This window comes from Pseudophryne corroboree, chromosome 6 (assembly GCF_028390025.1).
Source record: "Pseudophryne corroboree isolate aPseCor3 chromosome 6, aPseCor3.hap2, whole genome shotgun sequence".
Taxonomy (NCBI): domain Eukaryota; kingdom Metazoa; phylum Chordata; class Amphibia; order Anura; family Myobatrachidae; genus Pseudophryne; species Pseudophryne corroboree.
The window spans coordinates 89,160,762-89,181,203 of NC_086449.1; the positions used below are offsets into that span (position 1 = coordinate 89,160,762).

At 45.8% G+C, this 20,442-nt stretch overlaps 1 protein-coding gene across 3 annotated transcripts in view; it reads left to right on the top strand.

Moving 5' to 3' along the window:
* The window catches only part of ZGLP1 (zinc finger GATA like protein 1), a 117,866-nt gene that overhangs the window by 18,898 nt on the left and 78,526 nt on the right, over positions 1-20,442 (top strand). For all 3 annotated transcript variants that reach the window (XM_063930201.1, XM_063930203.1, XM_063930202.1), the window contains exon 2: positions 11,200-11,970. In XM_063930201.1, coding sequence (XP_063786271.1) covers positions 11,200-11,970 — 771 coding nt within the window. The remainder of the gene's footprint in view (positions 1-11,199; positions 11,971-20,442) is intronic.

Here is a 20,442-nt window from a genome sequence, read left to right on the forward strand (position 1 = left end):
ATGTCCTCTATACCTGTGTATTTTGCCATTTCTAGTAATGCCCTGTGAAAATATTCTGCAGCAGTTTCTGACTCTTTCTGTCTAATGGAGAAAATCTTGTTCCACTTAACTACCGCTGGAAAATACTCCTTTAACTGTAAACTTATTCTTTTTACGTTATCTTTGTTGTACACATCTGTAAGAGGTACATCCTGATCTAATCCACAGTCAGCTAAAAATTGAGCTGCGTCGACATTGGAGGGTAAACATGCCCTCAGCAATACCTGCCAGTCTTTGTTATTGGGCTCTAAAGTGTTCCCTAGGTCTCTGATGTATTTCTGGCTAGCAACTAAGTCTTTCCTAGGGTCAGGGAATTCCGACACTATGGTTCTTAATTCCATTCGGGAAAATGGGCTGTACATGGCAATGTTCCTAACAGGTGTGATTCCTGTCGTGTCAGTTTTCCCATTTGGCACTGCTATTACCCTAACAGGATTAAGTCTACTAACATCACTCTGTGTAGGTTCTACAGCCTGTGGTGAAATGGTTTCAGCGTAGTGTATGGTGCCGTACTTACCTGTAGATACGACCTCACCTATCCCTCCGCTAGGGGCTTTTGTTACTAATCTCGTGGGTGGAGCCGTGCCTACTGTTGTCTCTGCTATGGTGGCTGCTAGAGAGAGCGCCGATATTGTTGCCGATTCGTCCTCTTGATCACACTCCTGGGGAAAGTTCAAAACAGGGTACAACTTGCACGGGTTAATACTTGCATTTGTTAACTTATTAACATTTACACAGTTGCTAAGTGTTTGTTTGTTACACCCTAATGCGTCATTCTCCGCAACCAATTTCTCTCCTGATATGTATGGTGGCGGCGGGGCCGTCGCTATCAATTTCTTGATAGGATTAGATCCCGCCGCCAGAGCCAATCCTCTCTGTATTTCACCCTCCTGTTGCCATAACTGCAAATAATCATAATGTTGGATTCGTCTCTTTGTTGATTTAATGAGACATATCCTCCTCCTTAAATTTTGCAACACTTCTGGGCTAAAGCTACCTACTCTTGGGAATTTCTCCCCGTCATGCACTGTCATTCTCTCCCATTCATCACATAAAACCTCTGTATGTGAACCATATTTTTCACACATTACGTACCTTGCCGACCCGACTGGTCGGTTTACTGAATCAACCCGAACCGAGGTTGATCGCCCCCTTCCTGAACAATTGGCCCCCATAACTTGCAGGCGTTGCTTTCACCACCTCTGACCTTCAATCAGGGTCTTCAGCGAACCCTTACAAAAACCAAAATGTTCACGATAGGCTGACGGTGGCGGTTTACCGAGTACCCCACTCACTCGCCCACGCCGACCAATACGACCTACACACTGCCTTAGCGCTGGCGTACTCGACCCAGGGCCCCTATGAACCTCTATTTACTGGAACATGCGAGGGATATCCGCAGAACACTTACTCTTTCCAGTAACTATTGGTTGTTGGACAATTCCTGAGTGACCAGCGAACTTCCCTTCAGAAAATAAAAAATTACACAAATCACATCAGAGTGTACAAATAGTTTTATGACCGGGTTCGTACACAAATGGTACTGGTCAGATTAACTAATGTACACAATTACGTGCGGTACAATCGTTCAGCACATAAGCAACTAATCTTATGTGCTGAGCGACCAGTGGAATCGAAAATTTCGGCTGCGAATTCCTTCAGCCAGAGCTTTATTGGCCTATATGGGTTTTGCACCAACCCCCTGGGTTGTGCCCTTTTCTCTTATTTATGGCAGACTTCTTAGTCTGCTGCACCTGGACCTCCTGGTCTGTAGTATGACCTCCTGGTCTACTATACTCTACTGCTCAAATTTTATGTTTAACCAGAGATGCCTCCCTAGCCACCATGCACGTCACTTACATGTATGTACCTCTGCGAGAACTCGACTTCTTCTGGTTCAACCTGGAAAATTGTATAAACTTATATATACAAAACACTCACTCACCACATGTACACTTTTTGTTTCTATTTCTATTTCTGCGCAGAAATTTTCTTTAGACCAGATGTGTTGTGAATTTGGAGAAGGATCTGTTAATCTAAATTTCGGACACTAAAATAGACTTGCGCTACTTACCACGTTGCCACCTTTCCGCCTGTTGCAATAACACTATCGTGTGATTTGAGTTACGTGGGCGTACCCGGACGCTCCGTTGCGTAATTTACGCTGCGTGCGTCGGCCTTTGAGTTGCGTACGCGAGTCTCACCCTTTGTTAGAGACACGTGTACGCAAAGCAAATATCCACCGTAACACAACTAACACGTTTTATCAATGTAGATGATCCTCGATCGTCTACCGCGCAACACACCAATCTCTCCTTATACCTTAGGTAGAGTTGCGTGTGGGCTTTACACTTTATTCCTTTATATATTACATTTACACTTTAACTATGAAATAGCGACAAATCTCTCTTAGCACGTTTTATCAATTATAAAATGGCAAACAGGAGAGTGATATGAAAATACACGAATGAAAAAGAAATGCAGATATGTGCGTGTGTACGCAAGACAGAAATAAACAGTTTTAAAAGACACTAGCGCGTTGTTCTTACCTCCGGTTCCGGATTCCTTCAGCACTCTTTACTAAGCGAAGCAGACGCTTATCCAAACAGCACTACGAGGAATATGACCTCCCGCCCTTTGCTGCTGGATAATGTCTGCTGAAATTACCTAGCAGAGATATGTGAAGGACAGGACGAGCCGCCAATTGATAAAGCTAAATATTTATCTTATTTAAAACCCTTTAGGAGGCCTAAGAACACTGTACGCTATTGGCTTATGGAGTACCGTAAGGGTACGCACGTTGCGTAACAATCGCTTAGCCGTGGTCGAGACGCTCAAGCGTCACGTTCGCTCACGGCCAAGAGATCACAGGCAGGCACGCTATTGGCTGCCGACTAACGTAATGGTTCGCTATAGCGTAGCGGACGCTCGGGACCACGAGGAGATCACCAGCGGCGCAGACGCTCACAATGTTAAACCTTTATATCTAAACCATAAACAATGTAATATGCAGTAAAACCTTAGTGAAGAGATAGGGTGTAGATGCAACACAGTGTAACCTTATTAACTCAAAAGCTGTTTGAGCGTCACCGACGCTCTGTGAATACTTAACACTATAATAAATACACAACTACCGGGCTTAGGGTCTAACGCCTTATATGAATGTTATACTTGCAAAAAGAATAATACAATACAAGTCACACACTACAATATAACCTAGACTAACTAACCGGGTAACTACACAGGAAATACAATACAATACTATTACGTTTAAGAGAATACGAGAGAAAGAGGAGAAGAGAGAGAGAGAGAGAGAGATATGGCCCATAATAACAAGAAAGACAATATGATTGCGGAGAAAACGTACGCACAAGGGGAACGATCGCATGCGCCTCTGGACATCCAGCTCCCGATTTTCAGCAATGAGAACCATTGAAGAGTGAGCTGGATGTGATCGGCTTGTCTATTTATGCCCCACACACAATACAATTCAATGGTCCCTACAATCTCATTGTTCATTGGACACAGGAATTCCTCCTCGCATTATAACAAAAGGTCATAGGTTGATTCATACAGGTGGGCTGTGACGATTTCCAACTGCTCAGGTGGGTGGGAAACTAGGTTTCCCGCCGCATGGATAAGTAAGTGCAAATAATAGTAAATGGACATAAACTTCTTATGTCCATAACTATTCGCACGAGCGATTAATCCGCTTCAAACCAACACCGGAATATTGCTAATTAAATACTCTTCCGATGGATACTAAACACCACTGTATTACTCCTGTCTGACCCTTCGTATCAAACAAAGAGGGATTTCTTTGTCCACGAACATGCTACATTAACTAAACTTTCAGAATCTATCAAAGGGACCATAATCTACAAAATACATTATATGGTGAAAATATGTAACGAAAGAGTCGCCCGCTAGACGCATACAATCTCTACCGTAAATGCGCATACCGTGTGCCTGCGGGTGCCCGCAACAGCGAGTATGCGCACGCACGGGAGAGCGCACGCACGCGCAGCAGGGACACATATGAGGTGCAAATATGGCAGTGTGCATCGTGATATTTTTCTGACTTTGACAGTGGGTTACAACTAGAAAGAAGAGGACCGATCTACACAGGATTGTTTGTAAGTATATATTTTATTTACAGGTACCCCATGGATTCTACTGGAGAAGAGGACCAAGGGGGTCCGTGTCAACATAGGTAAGTATGTATGTAAGTGTACATGTATGTACATTAAAGTTGTACTTTCACGGTGTCTGTGTTTTGTTTTTATTTGGGTATTTTTTGTAGTAGAACTACAGGTACCAGCGGGCCCTTTTTCCCCCGTATGCTGGTACTTGTGGTTCTCCAAGTACCAGCTTGCAGGGGAGGCTTGCTGGGACTTGTAGTTCTGCTACAAAAAACAACATTCTTTTTTCTCTGACGTCCTAGTGGATGCTGGGAACTCCGTAAGGACCATGGGGAATAGACGGGCTCCGCAGGAGACTGGGCACTCTAAAAGAAAGATTAGGTACTATCTGGTGTGCACTCGCTCCTCCCTCTATGCCCCTCCTCCAGACCTCAGTTAGAATCTGTGCCCGGCCAGAGCTGGGTGCTCCTAGTGGGCTCTCCTGAGCTTGCTAGAAAATAAGTATTTGTTAGGTTTTTTATTTTCAGTGAGATCTGCTGGCAACAGACTCACTGTTACGTGGGACTGAGGGGAGAGAAGCAAACCTACCTGCTTGCAGCTAGCTTGTGCTTCTTAGGCTACTGGACACCATTAGCTCCAGAGGGTTCGAACACAGGGCCTGACCTCGATCGTCCGTTCCCGGAGCCGCGCCGCCGTCCCCCTTGCAGAGCCAGAAGACAGAAGAGAAGCGATGAAATCGGCGGCAGAAGACTCCTGTCTTCATTAAGGTAGCGCACAGCACTGCAGCTGTGCGCCATTGCTCCCACAGCACACCACACACTCCGGTCACTGTAGGGTGCAGGGCGCTGGGGGGGGTGGGGAGGGGGGGGGCGCCCTGGGCAGCAATTATAATACCTTTTGGCATAAAATACACATAATACAGTCAGTTAACTGTATATGTGTAAAACCCCCGCCATTAAGTTACAGAAAACGCGGGACAGAAGCCCGCCGCTGAGGGGGCGGGGCCTTCTTCCTCAGCACACCAGCGCCATTTTCCCTTTACAGCTCCCCAGGCTCTCCCCTGCAGTATCCTGATACAAGAAGGGTAAAAAAGAGAGGGGGGGCACATAAATTTAGGCGCAAATAAGATATTTAAGCAGCTATTGGGTAAATCACTTTTTATAGTGTGAATCCCCGTGTTATATAGCGCTGTGGTGTGTGCTGGCATACTCTCTCTCTGTCTCCCCAAAGTACTTTGTGGGGTCCTGTCCTCAGTCTGAGCATTCCCTGTGTGTGTGCGGTATGTCGGTACGGCTGTGTCGACATGTTTGATGAGGAGGGTTACGTGGAGGCGGAGCAGGGGCAGATAAATGTGGTGTCGCCCCCGACGGGGCCGACACCTGATTGGATGGATATGTGGAAGGTCTTAACCGACAGTGTCAACTCCTTACATAAAAGGTTCGATGACGCAGCAGCCTTGGGACAGCCGGGGTCTCAGCCCGCACCTGCCCAGGCGATTTAGAAGCCGTCGGGGGCTCATAAACGCCCGCTAGCTCAGATGGTAGACACAGATGTCGACACGGAGTCTGACTCCAGTGTAGATGAGGATGAGACAAATGTACAGTCTACAAAGGCCATCCGATGCATGATTACTGCAATGAAAGATGTATTGCACATTTCTGACATTAACCCGGTTACCACCAAGAGGAGTATTATGTTTGGGGAGAAAAAGCAGCCAGTGACTTTTCCCCCATCTGATGAATTAAATGAATTGTGTGAAGAAGCGTGGAGTTCCCCTGATAAGAAACTAGTGATTTCTAAGAGGTTACTGATGGCGTACCCTTTCCCGCCAACGGATAGGTTACGTTGGGAAACATCCCCTAGGGTGGACAAGGAGCTGACACGCTTATCTAAAAGGGTGGCACTGCCGTCTCAGGATACGGCCGCCCTAGAGGAGCCTGCGGATAGAAAGCAGGAAGCTATCCTGAAGTCTGTGTATACACACTCTGGTACTCTACTGAGACCTGCTATTGCTTCAGCCTGGATGTGTAGTGCTGCAGCAGCATGGACTGATACCCTGTCAGACAACATTGATTCCCTCGACAGGGATACTGCTTTGCTAACCCTCGAACATATAAAAGACGTCATCTTATATATGCGGGATGCCCAGAGGGACATTTGCCTGCTGGCATCTAGAATTAATGCAATGTCCATTTCTGCCAGGAGAGTATCATGGACTCGGCAGTGGACAGGTGATGCTGATTCTAAAAAACACATGGAGGTTTTGCCTTATAAGGGTGAGGAATTGTTTGGGGATGGTCTCTCGGACCTCGTATCCACAGCAACAGCTGGGAAGTCGACTTTTTTGCCTCAGGTTCCCTCACAGCCTAAGAAAGCACCGTATTATCAAGTGCAGTCCTTTCGGCCTCAGAAAGGCTAGCGGGTCAGAGGAGCATCCTTTCTGGCCAGAGGCAAGGGTAGAGGAAAGAAGCTGCACCAGGCAGCCAGTTCCCAGGAACAAAAATCCTCCCCTGCTTCCACTAAGTCCACCGCATGAAGTTGGGGCTCCACATGCGGAGCCAGGTGCGGTGGGGGCGCGTCTCAGAAACTTCAGCAACCAGTGGGTTCGCTCACAAGTGGATCTATGGGCTGTACAAATTGTATCTCAGGGATACAAGCTGGAGTTCCAGGCGACTCCCCCTCCCCGTTACCTCAAATCTGCCTTGCCAGCTGCTCCCAGGGAAAGGGAGGTAGTACTGGCGGCAATTCACAAGCTGTACCTCCAGCAGGTGATAATCAAGGTCCCCCTCCTTCAACAGGGAAGGGGTTACTATTCCACAATGTTTGTGGTACCGAAACCGGACGGTTCGGTGAGACCCATTCTGAATTTAAAGTCCTTGAACACTTATATAAAGAAATTCAAGTTCAAGATGGAATCGCTCAGAGCGGTCATTGCAAGCATGGAAGAGGGGGATTTTGTGGTGTCGCTGGACATCAAAGATGCTTACTTGCATGTCCCCATTTACCCACCTCACCAGGAGTACCTCAGATTTGTGGTACAGGACTGTCATTACCAATTCCAGACGTTGCCGTTTGGCCTGTCCACGGCACCGAGAATATTTACCAAGGTAATGGCCGAAATGATGATACTCCTTCGGAAGAAGGGAGTTATTATTATCCCGTACTTGGACGATCTCCTCATAAAGGTGAGGTCCAGAGAGCAGTTGTTGGTCAGCGTAGCACTCTCTCAGGAAGTGTTGCAACAGCACGGCTGGATTCTGAATATCCCAAAGTCGCAGCTGATTCCTGCGACGCGTCTGCTTTTCCTGGGCATGATTCTGGACACAGAACAGAAGAAGGTGTTTCTCCCGGTGGAGAAGGCCCAGGAATTGTCATCTCTGGTCAGGGACCTCCTGAAACCAAAACAGGTGTCGGTGCATCACTGCACGCGAGTCCTGGGAAAGATGGTGGCTTCTTACGAAGCAATTCCCTTCGGCAGGTTCCATGCAAGGATCTTTCAGTGGGATCTGTTGGACAAATGGTCCGGATCGCATCTTCAGATGCATCGGTTGATCACCCTGTCCCCAAGGGCCAGGGTGTGTCTGCTGTGGTGGCTGCAGAGTGCTCACCTTCTCGAGGGCCGCAGGTTCGGCATCCAGGACTGGGTCCTGGTGACCACGGATGCAAGCCTCCAAGGATGGGGGGCAGTCACTCAGGGAAGAAACTTCCAAGGACAGTGGTCAAGTCTGGAGACTTCACTACAGATAAATATACTGGAACTAAGGGCCATTTACAATGCCCTGAGGCAAGCAGAGCCCCTGCTTCAAAACCAACCAGTACTGATTCAGTCAGACAACATCACGGCGGTCGCCCATGTAAACCGCCAGGGCGGCACAAGAAGCAGGATAGCAATGGCAGAAGCCACAAGGATTCTTCGATGGGCGGAGAATCACGTGCTAGCACTGTCAGCAGTGTTCATTCAGGGAGTGGACAACTGGGAAGCAGACTTCCTCAGCAGGCACGACCTCCACCCGGGAAAGTGGGGACTTCATCAAGAAGTCTTCACACAGATTGTAAATCGCTGGGAACTGCCACAGGTGGACATGATGGCGTCTCGCCTCAACAAAAAGCTAAAAAAATATTGCGCCAGGTCAAGGGACCCTCAGGCGATAGCTGTGGATGTACTAATGACACCGTGGGTGTACCAGTCGGTTTATGTGTTCCCTCCTCTTCCTCTCATACCCAAGGTACTGAGGATAGTAAGAAAGAGAGGAGTAAGAACTATACTCATCGTTCCGGATTGGCCAAGAAGAACTTGGTACCCAGAACTACAAGAAATGATCTCAGAGGACCCATGGCCTCTGCCTCTCAGACAGGACCTGTTACAGCAGGGGCCCTGTCTGTTCCAAGACTTACCGCGGCTGCGTTTGACGGCATGGCAGTTGAACGCCGGATCCTAGCGGAAAAGGGCATTCCGGATGAAGTTATTCCTACGCTGATAAAGGCTAGGAAAGACGTGACAGCAAAACATTATCACCGTATATGGCGAAAATATTTTGCTTGGTGTGAGGCCAGGAAGGCCCCTACACAGGAATTCCAGCTGGGTCGATTCCTGCACTTCCTACAGTCAAGAGTGACTATGGGCCTAAAATTAGGATCCATAAAGGTCCAGATTTCGGCCCTATCTATTTTCTTTCAAAAAGAACTGGCTTCACTGCCTGAAGTTCAGACGTTTGTTAAGGGAGTGCTGCATATTCAGCCCCCTTTTGTGCCTCCAGTGGCACCTTGGGATCTTAACATTGTGTTGGATTTCCTGAAATCACACTGGTTTGAGCCACTTAAGACCGTGGAGCTAAAGTTTCTCACGTGGAAGGTGGTCATGCTGTTGGCCTTGGCTTCAGCTAGGCGTGTGTCAGAATTGGCGGCCTTGTCATGTGAAAGCCCGTATCTGATCTTCCATATGGACAGGGCAGAATTGAGGACTCGTCCCCAATTTCTCCCAAAAGTGGTATCAGCGTTTCATTTGAACCAACCTATTGTGGTGCCTGCGGCTACTCGGGACTTGGAGGCTTCCAAGTTGCTGGACGTAGTCCGGGCTTTGAAAATTGATGTTTCCAGGACGGCTGGAGTCAGGAAAACTGACTCGCTATTTATCCTGCATGCACCCAACAAGCTGGGTGCTCCTGCTTCAAAGCAAACTATTGCTCGCTGGATCTGTTGCACGATTCAGCTGGCACATTCTGCGGCTGGACTGCTGCATCCTAAATCAGTAAAAGCCCATTCCACAAGGAACGTGGGCTCTTCTTGGGCGGCTTCCCGAGGGGTCTCGGCTTTACAGCTTTGCCGAGCTGCTACTTGGTCGGGTTCAAACACATTTGCTAAATTCTACAAGTTTGATACCCTGGCTGAGGAGGACCTTGAGTTTGCTCATTCGGTGCTGCAGAGTCATCCGCGCTCTCCCGCCCGTTTGGGAGCTTTGGTATAATCCCCATGGTCCTTACAGAGTTCCCAGCATCCACTAGGACGTCAGAGAAAATAAGAATTTACTCACCGGTAATTCTATTTCTCGTAGTCCGTAGTGGATGCTGGGCGCCCGTCCCAAGTGCGGACTCTCTGCAATACATGTATATAGTTATTGCTTCACTAAAGGGTTATTGTTATGAGCCATCTGTTGAGTGAGGCTCAGTTGTTGTTCATACTGTTAACTGGGTATGGTTATCACAAGTTGTACAGTGTGATTGGTGTGGCTGGTATGAGTCTTACCCTGGATTCCAAATCCTTTCCTTGTTGTGTCAGCTCTTCCGGGCACAGTTTCCCTAACTGAGGTCTGGAGGAGGGGCATAGAGGGAGGAGCCAGTGCACACCAGATAGTACCTAATCTTTCTTTTAGAGTGCCCAGTCTCCTGCGGAGCCCGTCTATTCCCCATGGTCCTTACGGAGTTCCCAGCATCCACTACGGACTACGAGAAATAGAATTACCGGTGAGTAAATTCTTATTTTTTACACAAAAGGCTATCAACCTCCCATCCACCGCCCAAGGATGGGGGGGGGGCAGCCTCGGGCTTCACCCCTGGTCCTTGGGTGGCTGGAGGTGGGAGGGTTTGATTTAAGGGGTCCCCACTCCTCCAGGGTACCCCGGCCAGGGGTGACTAGTTGGGGATATAATGCCAGGGCCACAGGAACCAATGTAAAAGTGTCCCCCGGCTGTGGCATCAACTCTCTGACTAGTGGAGTCCAGTGTTGGTGTTAAAAATATGGGGGACCGCTACGTTTTTTGTCCGCCGTATTTTTTGCAGCAGGACCAGGCGCAGAGCCCGGTGCTGGTTGTTTAAATATGGGCGGACCCCAGTCATTTTTCCCCCTGTATTTTTACAACCAGGACCGGCTCAAAGAGCCCGAGGCTGGTTATGCTTAGGAGGGGGGAACCCACGCAAATTTTTTTTTCAGAATTTTAACCCATTCCACCCCTTCCCACTGATAAGCATGCACGGATCTCACTCATCCGTGCATGCCTATCAGAATACGGGGGGGAAAAGCAGGTCTATTTGAAAACTGCTTTTTTTTAACGATTTGTACTTTTTCACGGCAGTGTTTAGCTTTTGACGGCAGTGCTTGAGAATACGATTTTTTTGTAAATTACAGAGTTGTATAAAATAACAGGCGTGTTTGACTGATGGTGTATTCATTTGTATTTTTTTTTTTACTGCCTTCAAACAAATTACGAATACCCTCATCGCTGCCGAGATTTCAGTTTAGTAAATTCCAGAGATGACACTTTGAACAAAAAACACAAAATCGGTCAAAATCGGGAGCTTAGTAAATATACCCCAAGGTGTCCCGCCGCATAAAGGTGGCACTTGAATTATAAATCTCAAACCACAGCCTTATTAGTAATATGGCTGTGGTTTAAGATTAAAAATTTGAGTGCCGCCTTCTTGCTGCATATGTATGGGCTTTACAGTTATAATAAGTATTTGCTCTATAAGCCTCAAAACTGTATACATTTGACTGGTTTATTTTTTTTTTGTTTGTCTTGAAGGTTGGCTGTGGCAAAGGTTGATAAGTGGTGTCTGACACAGGACAATACCAAAAAGTTGCAACTTCCTGGGCACAGAATGACGTGTATGATGCAGATTCCCGATCCCAGTATTATATACTTATTGGAGGAAAGTGTGAGGAAGCTTCCGAAGAGAGAGAACGCTTCAGATGATAACCATGTCACTAATTTCCCCCTGTATGGGGAATGCAGCAAGGCAACCTGTCAGTGGAACTGTCATAGGGCTAATAACAGTTCTTCCACTTTAACAAGTAATGCCATGGAGCTCCTGAACCTTATTAATATGAAATGCACCCACTTAAATAAATTGGATGGAAAGAAAAACAACATTGGAGAAACAGAATCCAAGAAGATACATGATTTTAGCATGTTGCCTAAAATAGTGAAAGATGTGTCATTTATGGATGATGTTCACTTGGCTTCTGCTAACAGTGAACAAGACAGGAAGCACTTATTGGACTCCCAATGGGTAAATCCACCCAAAAATGGTTGCCCTTCATCTAAAGAATACATCTCTGATACCCCACATGAAATATCAACCCAGAGCAGAGACAAAGCTCAAACTGGACAACCCTCCACATTTGGATCTATAGAACATGATGCTTGTGTTAGGAGGACCCCCCGGAAACAGAGGACACCCACTAAAAGTGTGGAAAGGCTGGATCCCTCATTCCATGGTATTGAGTTTCAGATGCATCTCTGTTTTGAGGAGAAATGTGATGACTGCCAGCTCATGGTGACCTCATTTTACAGGTATATGGGACAAAGGCGGAATGCTGGGGAAATGGGAATGTCCTTAGGAAACCGTGGGTCTGGAGGTGATAAACAATGTATAACAGAGTTCCTAATATGAAAAACTAAACAAAGATCATAAATTAAGCTAGCTACGTTGGTGCTTCAGAATTTCAATGGGAAAATGTTTGTTTGAGGGCTTTGTTAGTGAGCGTGACTAATTTGGATTTAATTATTGAAGATATGGGGAACCAGTCTAGGGATCTGCAGGAAGGTGTGGTGTACATCGAGCAGTGAAACTCAGATGGAGGAATTCAAATGTTTATGCTTCAGCAGCCACTAGATGGTGCCCAAATGGAGCTATTCAATTGTAGTTCCATTTGGGCACGATGGCTGCTGGCGTCTGCATTTCAACCTGCATTGCATTTTCAGGGTCTGCCCTGTGGCAGACCCATTTCAGTTTGCACCACCTGCAGGTGGCAAGCAGAAATGTGCAGAAGTCTGCTGTTAGGGCACCCATATAGCACTTTTCCCATCGCGCCCATAAGTTTAGTCAAGTTTTGCCACTTCATGCAGTTTAACCCTTTCTAATTGGGCATAAGTGCAATAATTAAAGGGTGTCCAAAACAATTGAATTGCAACAATGGGCTCCCATTAATTATTGCTGCTTAAAAAAACTATTGAATCACCCCCACGGTGTCTCTGGGAGGAGGGAAGATGATCTCTGTTTTGGACATGTAGAGCTTCATACTGTATATACATTATACCAGTGTTTCTCAAACTGTGTGCCGTGGCTCCCTGGGGTGCCGAAGGACACTTGCAGGGGTGCCCTGGTTTGATGGTCCAGAACCAATTAAAATTATTTATGGTCAATGTAATAGGCAAAACCAGTGCTGGTGGCTGTCAATCATAACATATGTGGACAAACAGAAGCAAATCTTGTCCCTCACCACACAATTGAACCTAAGGATGACATATAAACACAATTAGCTTAATTTTATATTTCTTTCTAAATTTCTCATTAAGATACTTTCTCATACGTCCTAGAGGATGCTGGGGTCCATTTCATGACCATGGGGTATAGATGGTTCCGCAGGACCCATGGGCACTTTAAGACTTTTCAAGGGTGTGAACTAGCTCCTCCCTCTATGCCCCTCCTCCAGACCTCAGTTTTAGAAATGTGCCCAGGCAGACTGGATGCACTCCAGAGGAGCTCTACTGAGTTTCTCTGAAAAGACTTATGTTAGGTTTTTTATTTTCAGGGAGAACTGCTGGCATCAGTCTCCCTGCTTCGTGGGACTGAGAGGCAGAAGTAGGAACCAACTTCCTAAAGAGTTTCATGGCTCTGCTTCTGGTTGACAGGACACCATTAGCTCCTGAAGGGAACTGAACGCTAGCTGTGCCTAGATGCTCACTCCCACAGCATGCCGTCACCCACCTCACAGAGCCAGAAGTCAGAAGACAGGTGAGTGTTAGAAGACAGATCTTCAGTCAAGAAAGTGATGGCTAAAGGTACCACACGGCTGGTGGGAGCGCAGCGCGCCATGTTGCCCACACATACACAGGCACTGCAGGGTGCAGGGTGCGGGGGGGGGGGGCGCCCTGGGCAGCATGAAACCTATGGAAACTGGCATAAATAAGGGGCATAAGTTGCTGAGGCACAGTCCTACCCCCACCAGTATAAAAAATTACCTCCTAAAAGCTGAGGAGAAACACGCCATTGAAGAGTGGAGCTTCCTCCTCAGTCAGCCAGCACGCTGCTCAGCGCCATTTTCTCTCTCTCCTCAGGCTGCAGAGACAACGCTGGTCCTCCTCCACTATTGAACAAGTATTAGGGTGCAAAACAGGGAGGGCCACAGTGAATTTGGTGCTATATAATTGTGTGATTAGCATTATAAAAGCGCTGCATGTCAGTGGGCATTTTGTGTTCACAGACATTGTGTTACTAGCGCTGGGTTGTGAACTGGCAAATCCTATCTGTGTCCCTCTGACAGATTTTACTGTGGGTCTGTCCCCTATAAGTCCCGGAGTGTCTGCGGTGTGGTTGTGCACGTGTGTGACATGTCTGTGGCAGGGAAGGATACATGTTAGAGACACAGAGGTGTAATATAACACCAAGAGCCTGACTGGGTGAAAGGTTACATGATAGTGTGAAAAGAGGTTGGACTGAATCTCATACAGAAAACTGAAAATAATCTGTTGAAGATGTGATTTTTAATAGTTCTGCCTTTCATCCACAGGGACCCCTCTGGGTCACATACAAATTTGCACAAGTAGTACAAACTGATACCGACACGGACTCTGATTCCTGTGTCGACACTAGTGATTCCAGGGGAATAGGTCCTAAGTTAGCAAAAAGCATTGAAAACATGTTTTAGCTATAAAGGAAGTTACGAAGCCCCCTCTTTTACCACAAGGAGAGGGTTTACTTTAGTAAAGAAGTCATGTAAATTTCCCTCCACCTCAGGAGTTGAACAGTCTCTTGGAGGGAGTCTGATTAAACCTGAAAAGAAATTTCAGATTCCCAAAAGGAATTCAGGCAGCTTACCTTTTTCCAAAAGGGGGGAGTCACCCCACATTTTAGACAGGGCCCTGTCATAAAAGAGAAAAGGTGTTTCTCCCTGCACCTGGAATGGCTTCACTTAAGGAGCCGACAGACCGCAAGTGAGTGAGGTGCTCTATTGATGTGGAAGAAAATGGGGTGACAATTCTTAGCGCTCTTTACAAACAGAAATATGGTGACAGCCTTCAAATGACAAAAAAAGAATACCACCGTTCTTTCAATACAAACTTCCAAAGACACAATATGTCAAATGAAAAAATGGCGCTCCTTTCTGTTCGTTTTGTTCCTCAAAAAGAAAGAAATAAATACATCATGGTGTAGTATGTTTAAATAGAACACTTCCACTTTTTGTGTCAAAAAGGATTTTTTACAAATTTATTAACATCAGGACATTTTCCAAAAGTGACTGATCTATCACACCTGTGTTGGTCACCTTGTGGAAATGTAATTACCTCTATATACCCCTCAACCAATGAGGTCTATACGTTTGGATATTTCACCCAGCAAAAGAACATAGAGTGGCGGTTACCCAAGTGGTGGATAGGTTGGTGAGTCCCCTTAAGGTGGTATAATTACCTCTATATACCCCTCAAAGTAATGAGGTATATGCGTGTAACTGATTAACCCAGCAGAAACAGATCATAGAGGTTGCTTGGAAGAGTGGTAACAAATCCGTTATACCCGTGTGGATCACCTTATGGTAATGTAATTACCTTTTTATATACCCCTCAAACCAATGAGGTATATACGTGTAGATATTTCACCCAGCAGAGTCGGAACACAGGAGTTTCTTAAAAGCAGATTCTTTTATTACAATCCTCCAAATGAACTTGTAAAAAAAGAGGATACTCACATAGCATAATACTGTTTGTTTGGGAGTATCCGCAATACAAGACAGACAATTAAAATAAATTAAAAAGGGGGATTTCTAATGAGTCAAAGCGCCTACCAGATGGCAAATACACAGTGCAAGGGAGAGAAAAATGAAAGTCCTCTTGGAGTCCCGGTTACCCCTTGTGGAAATCCAATCCTTCTCACCCGATGGTAGGTCCGTCTGAGTCCCAAACGACAATCCCCGCCGACTGCATTTAATAGCATAGATGACGTTTTTTGAGTCACACGTCAGAAATTGTTTTATTTTATATTTCTTTTCATTGTGCTCAAAATCAGTCAATTTTCTACTATTTTTATTTTTATAGGTTGCTCTACAGGGTAAACAGTTTCCACATCTGTGGAACCCCATATTTCTGGAACTACCCCTTTTGTCTTCGTATATGGCACTCTTGACTACTTTGTCCCTCAAAGAGGGTGCCTTTTCTATAAATGAAGGATGGATGGTCGGGGAGGTGTTTTCCTAAGACTTTGTCTTCCTTCAGAAGATGACAATTTTTCTTAAATGCCTTTTCTATTCTACCATGAAAATGCCCATATCTAGTTATAAAGGCCCATTTGTGCCTATCGTCCACATTTGGCCTCCTCCCTTTCTCTTTTAGAAGGTCCTCCCTCTCTATATTTTTGATCTTATCTATAGCTGTGTTGATGGGAATTTCCTTATATCCCTTTCTTTTGAACCTCTTTTTCATTTCACATATTTGAGTGTCCAAAACTTCTGGTTGTGAGCAATTTCGCTTTAATCGCTTAAATTGTCCCAAAGGCACGTTGTTAAGCCAACTTCTATGATGCTCACTTTGTATCCCTATATATGAATTTAAAACAGTATCTTTTCGATAGGTTTTTGTTTCTAATTTTCCGTTTTTTTTGTATATACATAGATCCAAAAAATGTATTTCTTCCTGACTAATGGAAAAAACCAGCTTGATGTTTAAATTTTTTATGTTCAACTTATCGCAAAAAGAGTTTAAGCTATCTTGATTTCCCTTCCAGAGAAATATAATGTCGTCGATAAAGCGATACCAACAGTATTCTTAGTCTCAGTAGTCTTAGGAAAACACCTCCCCGACCATCCATCCTTCATTTATAGAAAGGCACCCTCTTTGAGGGACAAAGTAGTCAAGAGTGCCATATACGAAGACAAAAGGGGTAGTTCCAGAAATTTGGGGTTCCACAGATGTGGAAACTGTTTACCCCGTAGAGCAACCTATAAAAATAAAAATAGTAGAAAATTGACTGATTTTGAGCACAATGAAAAGAAATATAAAATAAAACAATTTCTGACGTGTGACGTAATTAAGATCCTGTCCGGAAGTCCGGGTCGCGCGGTGTGCGTTCCACGGCCGCCTGCATCGGATTACCTGGATCTCCTCTAATTATTGAGCCCTATAAATAGGACACTTTTGAAAGGGGACAGACACCGGTAGCCTGAAGAAGGGAGACCGAAACGCGTTGCTGACGGCGGGGATTGTCGTTTGGGACTCAGACGGACCTACCATCGGGTGAGAAGGATTGGATTTCCACAAGGGGTAACCGGGACTCCAAGAGGACTTTCATTTTTCTCTCCCTTGCACTGTGTATTTGCCATCTGGTAGGCGCTTTGACTCATTAGAAATCCCCCTTTTTAATTTATTTTAATTGTCTGTCTTGTATTGCGGATACTCCCAAACAAACAGTATTATGCTATGTGAGTATCCTCTTTTTTTACAAGTTCATTTGGAGGATTGTAATAAAAGAATCTGCTTTTAAGAAACTCCTGTGTTCCGACTCTGCTGGGTGAAATATCTACACGTATATACCTCATTGGTTTGAGGGGTATATAAAGGTAATTACATTACCATAAGGTGATCCACACGGGTATAACGGATTTGTTACCACTCTTCCAAGCAACCTCTATGATCTGTTTCTGCTGGGTTAATCAGTTACACGCATATACCTCATTACTTTGAGGGGTATATAGAGGTAATTATACCACCTTAAGGGGACTCACCCACCTATCCACCACTTGGGTAACCACCACTCTATGTTCTTTTGCTGGGTGAAATATCCAAACGTATAGACCTCATTGGTTGAGGGGTATATAGAGGTAATTACATTTCCACAAGGTGACCAACACAGGTGTGATAGATCCGTCACTTTTGGAAAATGTCCTGATGTTAATAAATTTGTAAAAAATCCTTTTTGACACAAAAAGTGGAAGTGTTATATTTAAACATACTACACCATGATGTATTTATTTCTTTCTTTTTGAGGAACAAAACGAACAGAAAGGAGCGCCATTTTTTCATTTGACATATTGTGTCTTTGGAAGCTCTATTGATGTGGCCAATGGGACACTACTTAGGCCTACCATTGTCTATGCGTGAGTGAGTAGTGCTATTGAAAAGTGGTCAGAAAACTTGTCATTAGACATTGACACAATAGATGAGACAAGATATTCCTAACGTTAGGTCATATCAAATACACTGCTGCGTACGTACTAGAAACCATGAAATATATTGGTCTCTTGGGATCAAGAACCGCTACCATGGCAGTATCGGCTCGGAGGGCGTTGTGGATTCGCCAGTGGAATGCTGATGCAGATTCCAAAAGAAATATGGAGGCTCTCCTGTATAAAGGTGAGGCCTTGTTTGGTGATGGGCTGGATGCGTTAGCCTCGGCGGCTACCGCAGGTAAGTCGACATTCTTGCCTTCTGCTCCTGCACCAAAAAAAAAAAGACACCACTTTCACATGCAGTCCTTTCGGCCCAACAAATACATTTGCAGGTAGGGGAAGGGGAAAAGGAATGAAGTCCGCAGCGTCTCCAGGATCCCAGGAGCAGAAGTCATCCCCTGCTCCTGCCAAATCTGCAGCATGACGCTGGGGCTCCCTTGCGGGAGTCCGCTCGGGTGGGAGCACGTCTGAAACTTTTCAGCCAAATCTGGATTCAATCTGGCCTGGACCCATGGGTCTCACAAATAGTGTCCCATGGGTACAAAATAGAGTTTCAAGACGTCCCCCCATGCCGATTTTTCAAATCGACCTTGCCAGCTTCTCTTCCAGGAAGAGAGGCATTAACAACGGCAATTCAAAAATGATGTCATGATCAGGTTATTGTCCTGGTACCCTTGTCACAGCAAGGAGAAGGTTTTTATTCAAGCCTCTTCATAGTTCCGAAGCTGGAAGGCTCGGTCAGACCGATTTTAAACCTGAAAAATCTGAATCTCTACCTGAAAAGGTTCAAGTTCAAAATGGAATCCCTGAGGGTAGTGATTTCAAGTCTAGAGGAGGGGGACTTCATGGTGTCAGTAGACATAAAGGATACTTACTTGTATGTTCCCATTTATCCTCCTCACCAAGCTTATCTGAGATTCGCAGTACAAGATTGCCACTACCAGTTCCAGACATTGCCGTTCAGACTCTCCACGGCACCGAGGGTATTCACCAAGGTGGTGGCAGAGATGATGGTCCTCCTTCATCAAAAAGGAGTCAATATAATTCCTTATCTTGATGATCTCCTGATAAAAGCGAGATACAGGGAACAGTTGGTGCAGAACATCGCACTCTCCCTGTCAATACTCCTACAACACGGTTGGATCATGAATTTTCCAAAGTCGCAGTTGGAACCGACAACAAGATTGTCCTATTTAGGGATGATTCTGGACACAGAAGTACGGAGAGTATTTCTTCCAGTGGAAAAGGCTCTGGAAATCCAGAAAATGGTCAAACAAATATTGAAACCAACAAGCGTGTCGGTCCATCAATGCATTCGGTTGTTGGGGAAAATGGTAGCGGCCTACGAGGCCATACAGTTTGGCCGATTTCATGCCAGAGTATTCCAGTGGGACCTGTTGGACAAGTGGTCCGTCTCCCACCTACACATGCACCGGAAAATAATCCTGTCCCCCAAAGCCAGGATTTCGCTCCTGTGGTGGCTACACAGTTCTCACCTACTAGAGGGACGCAGGTTTGGGATTCATGACTGGGTCCTAATAACCACAGATGCAAGTCTCCGAGGCTGGGGAGCTGTCACACAGGGGGAAAGCTTCCAAGGAAAATGGTCAAGTCAGGAAGCCTGCCTTCACATAAACGTTTTGGAATTGAAAGCCATTTACAACGCCCTTCTACAAGCGGTACATCTTCTTCAAGATCATCCCGTGCAGATCCAGTCGGACAATGTAACAGCAGTCGCGTACATAAACAGGCAAGGCGGAACAAAAAGCAGAGCAACAATGGCAGAGGTGACATGGATTCTCCTCTGGGCAGAAAGACATGTTAGAGCTCTGTCAGCAATTTTCATTCCGGGAGTGGACAACTGGGAAGCAGACTTCCTCAGCAGACACGATCTCCATCCAGGAGAGTGGGGCCTCCACCAAGAAGTCTTCGCAGAGGTGCAAGTCTTTTGGGTGTTCCTCAAGTAGACATGATGGCATCTCATCTAAACAAGAAGGTTCAGAGATATTGTTCCAGGTCGAGAGACCCTCAAGCAATAGCAGTTGATGCACTGGTGTCCCAGTGGGTGTTTCGGTCGGTATATGTTTTTCCTCCACTTCCACTGATTCCAAAAGTTCTCAAAACAATAAGAAGAACAAGAGTTTGAGCAGTCGTCATTGCCCCAGACTGGCCAAGGAGGGCTTGGTATCCAGATCTTCAGGAGTTGCTCATAGGAGATCCTCGGCCTCTTCCTCCTCGAGAGGACCTACTACAACAGGGGCCGTGTGTGTATCAAGACTTACCGTGGCTACGTTTGACGGCATGGCTGTTGAGAGTCAGCTCCTAGCCTGAAAGGGTATTCCCAAGGAAGTCATTCCCACTCTTATTCAGGCCAGGAAAGGAGTAACGTCTAAACATTACCACCGTATTTGGAGAAAATATGTGTCTTGGTGTGAATCCAAGAAGGCTCCTATGGAAGAGTTTGAGTTAGGATGTTTTCTCCATTTTCTGCATGCTGGTGTGGATGCGGGCCTTAGATTGGGGTCAATCAAGGTCCAGATTTTGGCCTGATCAGTTTTCTTTCAAAAACAATTGGCTTCTCTTCCATAAGTTCACACTTTTGTGA